This window comes from Gastrolobium bilobum, unplaced genomic scaffold (genome assembly GCF_033153095.1).
Source record: "Gastrolobium bilobum isolate Gb01-03AN ecotype WA unplaced genomic scaffold, APGP_CSIRO_Gbil_v1 utg14120, whole genome shotgun sequence".
Taxonomy (NCBI): Eukaryota; Viridiplantae; Streptophyta; class Magnoliopsida; order Fabales; family Fabaceae; genus Gastrolobium; species Gastrolobium bilobum.
This window is the reverse complement of record NW_026897624.1, coordinates 76032-84055: the sequence shown is the minus strand read 5'-3', so window position 1 is coordinate 84055 and position 8024 is coordinate 76032. Positions and strand designations below refer to the sequence as shown.

Genomic DNA, 8024 nt, shown 5'->3' with positions numbered 1-8024 from the left:
TATATGCAACAACTTAGATAAACTATTGAGAGAAAATTCTCTGTTTCTTGGTATTTTGAGAAATAACTAGATAGATACAAAGAAACAGGAATCAAGAAAGCCTTATGTTCCCAATCTTAATTCGGTCCTCAGATGTGACTTCAGCTAATCTTGGAATTTTGAGAAATCAGGCTCTGTTGGCTTGAACATCTTGGGCATCTTTAAACTGTCAGAATCAGGGATTGATACCTTTTTAATTGCCCCTTTTTTAGTGTTTGCAGCAAATTTTGAAGCCAAAACTGTAGCCCCAAGATTCTGAGTAAGGCTAGCAATATCCCCCATTGAACTTTCTCCTGCACTAGTTTCTTCATCATCTTCTAGCTCCATCACATTTGTGTAGTACAAGTTCTCTTTTTCTAACAACTCCATTGCCAATTTTCTCTTGCTGTGACGTCTCCAAGCAGCTTGTATAAAGCAAGCCCCCCAAGCTCTCCACTGATGGGAATAGTACCTGAAAGCATGTTGGAGTTTCTTGCTGTGGAGGCGCTTAAACTGGCTGGCTACAAATTTGAGGTCCTCAGCTCTAAGTGCAAATGCTTCAACTTCAGTGAGGGTCTTAACTGTTCGAGTGGAAGATGGAAGGTTAAGACTAGAAGTTGCCATCAAGGCCCATGTTAGCAATTCTTCACCACAAAAGTCACCGGGTCTGAGAGTGATAGTGTTGAAAAACCCTGATCTTCCACCATCAGTTGTGGAGCTCTCTACTTGTCCTCTAATGATAAAAAGCATTTCTCTAACTGGATCACCTTCCCTAACCACGTGAGTGTCTTTTGTGTTCAAGGATGAAACAAGGCGTTCACATATAGCATCTAGGAGCTGATCATCCATTTGACCAAAAAAAGGAACCTAAACATAACGAGAATTAGAAATCCATATGAACCATGTCCATACCTATAATCAAATATGAGTGTAAAAATGATGGTAGCTCAGTTAATGCATGAGAGAGCTGAGTACGTGAGAGTAAAAATATGTTGTTTGATCCTCCGAGTACCATCTTTAAGAGGAGTTTGAAATCTTAATACTGGATTCGCCTCAAACTCTGGATTAGTCCATAAAGAACTTATGGGGTTATGGGGGAGAACTCCAAATAAAATAAAATAAAAGATTTCATTGCAAATTCATACACTAAAAATAAGTTGGATATGTTATCATCAAAACAATAACTGAACCCAATTAATTTATGAATGCAAATCATTTGATATGTTCCTACCAATTATATATATACATTTTAAACCAATAACAAAAGACTTACCCGGCGAACAATTTCAAGACAGAGATGCCTCTGTATCTGGCGCCTAAGGTCCAAAGGCAAAGATCGCAAAATGGCTTCTTCATCTACACCTCTAGTGGCAAGCCATTTATATTGAACAAACCGACGAACACGTTCTTGCAGTTCTGGTGGAAGTTGGCGATGATTCATCCATTCTTCTGTATCTTTTTGTCTAAGTCTCCACTCTTCAAGTCTTGCAGTTGTAGATTGTAGATAGTTCTTTTTTCAAGACAAAAAATAAGGTAAACAAAATCAAAGAAACATTGTTAAAAGAATTTGTCAACCATTTCTTTTTTTTTTCATGAAAAGAAAAAGACAGTTGAATTTGATATTCTGCTTCCCAATGATGACAAGAATTGGATTGTATAATTCTATAATACCTGCATGTTACCAATGAGATGCGCAAAGAGGATTAGACCTGCTATGCAGATGCAACTTGAAAATAATGTTTCACCACTGTAAGTGCTGGTCTGAATATTTTGTCCATATGAACTGAACATCAGAAAGGGGTTCAAAACACATTAGAGAACCTTAAAAAGTGCTATTATTATTATTATGACATGAAATAAGCAGAATGAGCTGAAACTATAAATTGAATTGAAAAGTGTTACCTTAGATTTTTTAAACCCCACCAGAGGCAGTAAAAGTATTTCTGGAAGAATCTTGATGAAGAGACATGATCAGTAAAAGCATCAGCGAACATTCCAAACTGAAAGTTTTTATCATTGAGAGCATCACAATCAGTGAGGACTCTAGTGCGTCTGAACCATGCTTGGCGTTCGTGGTTGCCGAGGGTAGCACAATCGAGAAACGAAGGATTACAAGATGGAGAGTGCGTTCTATTCATCTCTTTCTTGCAAGTTATTCTCCAACACTCGAACTGGCGCTGAATGGATGTCACATACCACGAAGCTCCTAGAACCTGCACTGACAAGTGACAACACAACATTCCCGAACACACGAGTTAATCAACATTTGTGAAACCATATAGTATATGTCATTTTCCACCTTCAACATATTTGGAAATATTAATATCAATGAATAAAAAAATTACATGGCTGGCCAGCATGTAGAAACCAAGATTGTACAATGCCCCTGCCAATGCAGTTTTTGTTATGAGCCCGCTTGTCTTCAAGATTCGCCGTTGCAGGGGAATAATCTGAAATGACCGAGGAATATACTGAATCAGAACAATCAGGGACAGCGTGTGATTCACATGAGCTGCCGTTGAATCTTTCACCGCCGGAATCACGAACCAAATCACAATCTGCACTTCCATACATGAAAATAAAAATTACTAAAAAAAATTAATCAATGAAGAAGCGCCCCATCAATCCTTCTTTCAAAACACACATGCTTTTTAAGATACATGTGTCTAACAAGCCTGATTAATCCATTTTACTATTTGAGCCTCTCCATTTTCCCGGGGAATACCGTGGTATGTACATCGCACCAACAAGAGTGTGACACATCAAGACAATCACAACCGGTAGTTGTACATAGTTATAATACTACTGTCGCATCCTGTGCTCAGAGTATTTGTTCCTTCCCATGACATGTGATTCCCATGATTCGAATCTATTGCAATTGAGTAGGTCAAATTATATATAAAAAAAAAAATTGGTTGTTAAAGTTTAGACGGAGTTAGATATGGACATCCCATCAGATTCAAGGCAAACCTTCCAACTTTTTTGAAAATTTCTAGAAGTGATTATAAATTGCCCAGTAATAAGATCCTCACATCAGCTAGTTAGATTCGAACTCTTTCTTCTGGATACGAGCCCAAAATTTAACTAGATCACTAGACTAAACTTTTATATAAAAAACATCAAATATGGCTTTATTTTGATCCACAACTTAGGGCTCATTTGTATTGCCTTTTTAAAAAAGTCTTTTTTTATCACTTCCTTATTTTAAAAGTATTTTCTATAAAAGTTACAGCTATTTATATTTTTTTAAAAATATTTGATTTTTGAAAAAAATATTTGACTTTTGACTTCTGCTTTTTTTAAAAGCTAAAATTTTTAGCTTCCGAAAAAAAGTAAATTTTTGACTTTTTTCATGACTTCTGCTTTTTATAAAAGCATGTATACAAACAGACTTTTTTCGAGAAGCACTTTTTTTTTTCTTAAAAAAAATAGCTTTTGAAGAAAAAAAGTCCATCCAAACGGGCTCTTAGTATAATCACAAGAAGCAACCTTAGTATAATCACAAGAAGCAACCTTAGAACTGTTGCTAATCCTTGTACCAAAATTGTATGCATGGTTGCATAGATAAGATAACGCGCGCATATATATATATATATATATATGTTTGTCTACTCTTAGGAGATAGTATATTTTATGATAAGACACAAAATAATGAGATCCACCACTAAAAAAAAAGAAAAGAAAAGAAAATAAAACACACTTATCGAAATGTCTACTACGTAAGATGGTAATCTCCTACAAACTACTATTTCCCATATATATATTACCTGGGGAAGAGGAAGGGTGGCGAAGAGATCAACGATGAAATCAGACTTGAGGTAGCGAGAGGCGATCTGGCCGGGATCGGTGACGAGTTCTTTGCGGCCATAAACGCGGGAAGTGGGAGAAACGAAGGCGGTGCGAAACTTGAGGACCATGTGGAAGAGGAAGAAGAGGTCGGCGACTGTGCGTGAGAATGTGACGAAGACGCCGAGGACCAAGTCTGTCTCCATGCATGCTTTGTCTCCGGAGACAGGGAAGTAGAAGTAGAGAGGGTCGAGGAACAGAGCGCCAATGCATGCATATAGGAAGTAACGGTTCCATTGTGCAATGAACTTTGAACGTGGATCAAGGATTTGGTACCACCATGGCACTTTCTTTCTTAGAGAGAACGATTTCGGGAAACGCCCCCTGAAATGAGATGACACTCCGAATCGATGGAGATCGCTGTTCATCATTGTGTTTTACACCCTTTTATCTTCTTCTTCTTCTCTCATCACAACACAAATGGGCTTTCTTCGAAAATCACGGAGAAAGAAAGTGGGAGAGAGAAAATGATTCCAAAAATGTGGAGCGGATGAAAGGAGAACTGAATCTCAGACGAAGGACGCACAAGTTTCATATGAACATAATTATATACTTTGTTTTGGATAAATGTATTTATAATTTCTTTAGAAAATATAAATTATACTTATCAGTCATTTACATTTTTTTAATTCAGTTAATGAATAAAGAAAATAAAAAATAATTTGATTTTAATGAAAAAAAACTACTTATATTATGTTTTAAAAAAAGAGATCTGATTGTGTATTTTTTTTTTTTTGTTGGTTAATAGAGATATGATTGTATTACTATAAATTTACTTAAAATTCTTAATTTTAACTTTGAAAATTAATTTTATCCAAATGTTTGATAATATTTAATATATATGATTTATTCATTAAATAATAATGAATATATAAAATAAAAAGGTAATTCAAAAATAAAAAAATTAACACAGTTAATAAATTTATAAATTACGTATGATCAATCGAGTCTGATAAACATATATATTTTTGGTAAACGAATATGTTAGTTATATTTTTTATTACATGTTAATTTTTTCGATGATATTTATAAATTATTTATTAATTTATACACAAAAAATATATATTTGCATATTTGTGTACTATATTTTGAAAATTTTAATTTTCTGAATAAAATTATATATTTTAAATATCATTTCATGGTTTTAAATAAATCAAATAAATAACAATTGATAATAATGAGAAATCAGTAGTAAATCATATTCTCTCTTCGTTAAAACAAAATATAAAAAAATTTCTATTACTTCTTTGAATGAGTAAAAGAGTATATCACACAAATATCAATAATTATAATTTTTTTCGAAATATATATGTATATACTAAAAGGTTTGGTGTTTGTCATTTTAAATGATATAAGTTATGTTATTTTAAGAGAGAGATAGACACAAGGAATGAAAATCATAGAAGAGAAAGTGAGTGGTTTTTTTTAATTTAAATTTTAAATAAAAAAATATTTTCTTATGTCTATCTCTCTCTTAAAATGACATAATTTTATGTAATTTAAAATAAAAAACACTTTTTCCTATATTAAATTACACTAGACTAGTAATGGGAAAATCATTTATGCTTCAAAAGGAAACTATTCTTTCTGCCATTGACTCATGCTCTTCTCTCTCCTGTTTTGTATCTATGACAGAGGGAATAATTTTTGTCACGGCAGAAATTATTTCCCCCTTTTTTAATTTACCTATTTTTTTTTAGAAAAAGTGATCATAGGTGTCTTTCTATATTTTGTTTGAAGAAGATTACACTTACAATCTATTTTTATTTACAATCATAATCTTAACCGTTGATTTTCCCCGATCAACGGTTATTATTTTCATAAATTAAATTTATTAATTAATTATTAATTCACAATAAATAATAAATGGAAATCAACGATTAAGATTATGGTTGTAAAAGGTTGTAAACAAAAATATGTTGTAAGTAGGGGTGTAAATGGGCTGGCTAGGCTGGGTTTTGGCCTTCCTGGCCCAAGCCTACGTAAAAAGAAATTAAGCCTATCTGACCTACTGGCCTATTAAAGACTTTATTTGTAGGCCAAGTCTGGCCTATTTTTTAAAATAAGAAAGCCTGACATGGCCCACAGGCCTTGTAGGCCTCCCAATGTAGATACTAAGCAAAGAAAATAATTATATAGAGCAAAGAAAGTTCCATTCATGCATGCACTAGTACTTCTCATAAGAAAAAAATGACAAACAAGAAAGAGTCAACAAAATACCCCAGCTCTAGAATGTATATCATAGAGGAATAAAGTCAAAGAAATGAGGAAAATAAGAAAAATATAATTATCGGGTGCTGAAATAAAGTCTCCAAGCAGAGGTGGCTGTCGGAAATGGTCGGCTACAAGCACAGGGGTTTTAAGAGAAAAGACGAAGCCGAGAGGGAGAAGCAGCGATGCACATAAAAATTAAGGTTGGTATTGGTACTTTGCCACATAAAATAAATATTACTTTATTATTTTATTTTAATAAATTAAATAGTCCAGCCTACAAGGCTTTAGGCCGGGCTTGACAAAATTGGCCTATGGCTTATTTGTTAAAAAAGCTTTCTTATAAGCCTAAGTCTACTCTACTTTTTTGAAAGGCCGGGTTGTAGGCTGGGCTGGGCTAGCCTGGCTCATTTACACCCCTAGTTGTAAGTATAACCTTCCTCATTTTTTTTATAATTTTATTTTTGAATTTTTTAAATTAGTATACACGTCGTTTGATAAGTTGAAATTTTTTATTTATTTATTTTACATAAATTAAATACATTTAAATAAATTTTTTATTTATTTTAAAATTTAAATATTCTCTTAAATGATTTTCTATTTTAATTTATATTATTATATTTTTTCTGAATTCAAAATCATTGAGGAATACTATTTTTTATGCTTTCATATATGTGACTATGTGAGTAAATTTACTCAGTTTTATTAGATTAAAAAGAGTCATTTGTCAGCTTACCAAAAAAAAAGAGAGTCATTTGTCTCTTGCTACCTTAAACAAATTAAATTTATTAAATAAATAAATGTTCTCTCTATTAAGTTATTAATAGCTATGGCTATATAGTACCTTTTTTTTTAATAACTATAAATCAAGAGTTTTTCATATATTTTTTAAAATAAATAGAAATATCAATGTATTTTTTAAATAATAATAATAATAACACCGTAATTTATTTATTATCATTAGAAACCAGTGATACAATAATTTACTACTGTTTCTAATTAAGTTATATAGTTATATGTGCATGTATGATGGCATGTACTTTTATATTGTTATATAACATTAAATTATTGATTAAATATAATAATATTTTAATTATTAAATTTATAAAGATAGTGGCTAACAGGAGAGATAAAAGCTTAGTTGTTTGTTATTAAAAGAAAAATATATATTACGTTGAAATTTATTAAGAGAGAACAATTATTGATTGATTAATTATTTTGTTAATTATTATATATGTAAGTGTGTAGTTTATCATTTCCATCTATTGTTATTAACGCATATTTTATTTTATTTTTGTATTTAATGTATTTCTTTTTACTTTGACATGCAAGTGTTTATATTATTGTTCATTTTATTATATAATATTTATAATTTTAACTTAATACTTTTTACGGTTGTTTGTTGTGTATCTGAAATAATGATTTATTGAGTAATTTTTTTAACACATTTCAAAAGTAAATAAAAAAATCAGAAATTATTGATGAACATGTTTTAAATTGTTTCAATATTCATATTGTTATTCAAAGGATGTTGGTAATTTCTTATTTTTTTTTATATCAGTAATTTCTTATTTAAACTTTTATGTGTAATATCATCTTTTGATTTTAAATTTAGTTTATTAGTAGTATAAATTTTAATTAATAAATTATGTAATTCATTCATTCAATATTTATATTTTTTTATTAAAAACATTAAGTGCTATAATATTGCAAAGTTTTCTTGAATAATTATAAGAAAAAATATTTATCATTTTAAAGCATGAAACTTTGTATCATTTTAAATAAAATTATGTGTGCATATTTCTTGATTTTTTAAATTCTCCCTAAATTATTTATAGGGAAAAGTGTTTGTCCTTTTAAATGACATAACTTGTATCACTTCACTCTCACAAAGAGGTGGGACCCACACCTTTACTTTTTTTTTGTCCACTCTCTCTCCCCCACAATTT

The 8024-nt window shown here is 31.0% G+C and overlaps 1 protein-coding gene across 1 annotated transcript; it reads right to left on the bottom strand.

Annotated features, from left to right (window-relative positions):
* LOC133308709 (probable cyclic nucleotide-gated ion channel 16) lies at positions 1–4232 on the bottom strand. The gene is made up of 6 exons (XM_061509389.1): positions 3786–4232; positions 2364–2576; positions 1921–2231; positions 1690–1801; positions 1292–1528; positions 1–885 (listed from the first exon to the last, which is right to left on the bottom strand). Exons 1-6 carry the CDS (start codon positions 4230–4232, stop codon positions 145–147), a joined length of 2061 nt encoding a protein of 686 aa, XP_061365373.1. The 3' UTR covers positions 1–144.
* Positions 4233–8024: the final 3792 nt, after the last annotated feature.

Coding starts and splice junctions, on each gene's coding strand:
- LOC133308709 (XM_061509389.1), bottom strand. CDS start 4,232: ATGAACAGCGATCTCCATCGATTCGGAGTGTCATCTCATTTCAGGGGG. Junction 1,529..1,689: donor ATCTCATTGGTAACATGCAG/GTATTATAGAAT, acceptor TCTTGAAAAAAG/AACTATCTACAATCTACAAC. Junction 886..1,291: donor GTCTTGAAATTGTTCGCCGG/GTAAGTCTTTTG, acceptor CGTTATGTTTAG/GTTCCTTTTTTTGGTCAAAT.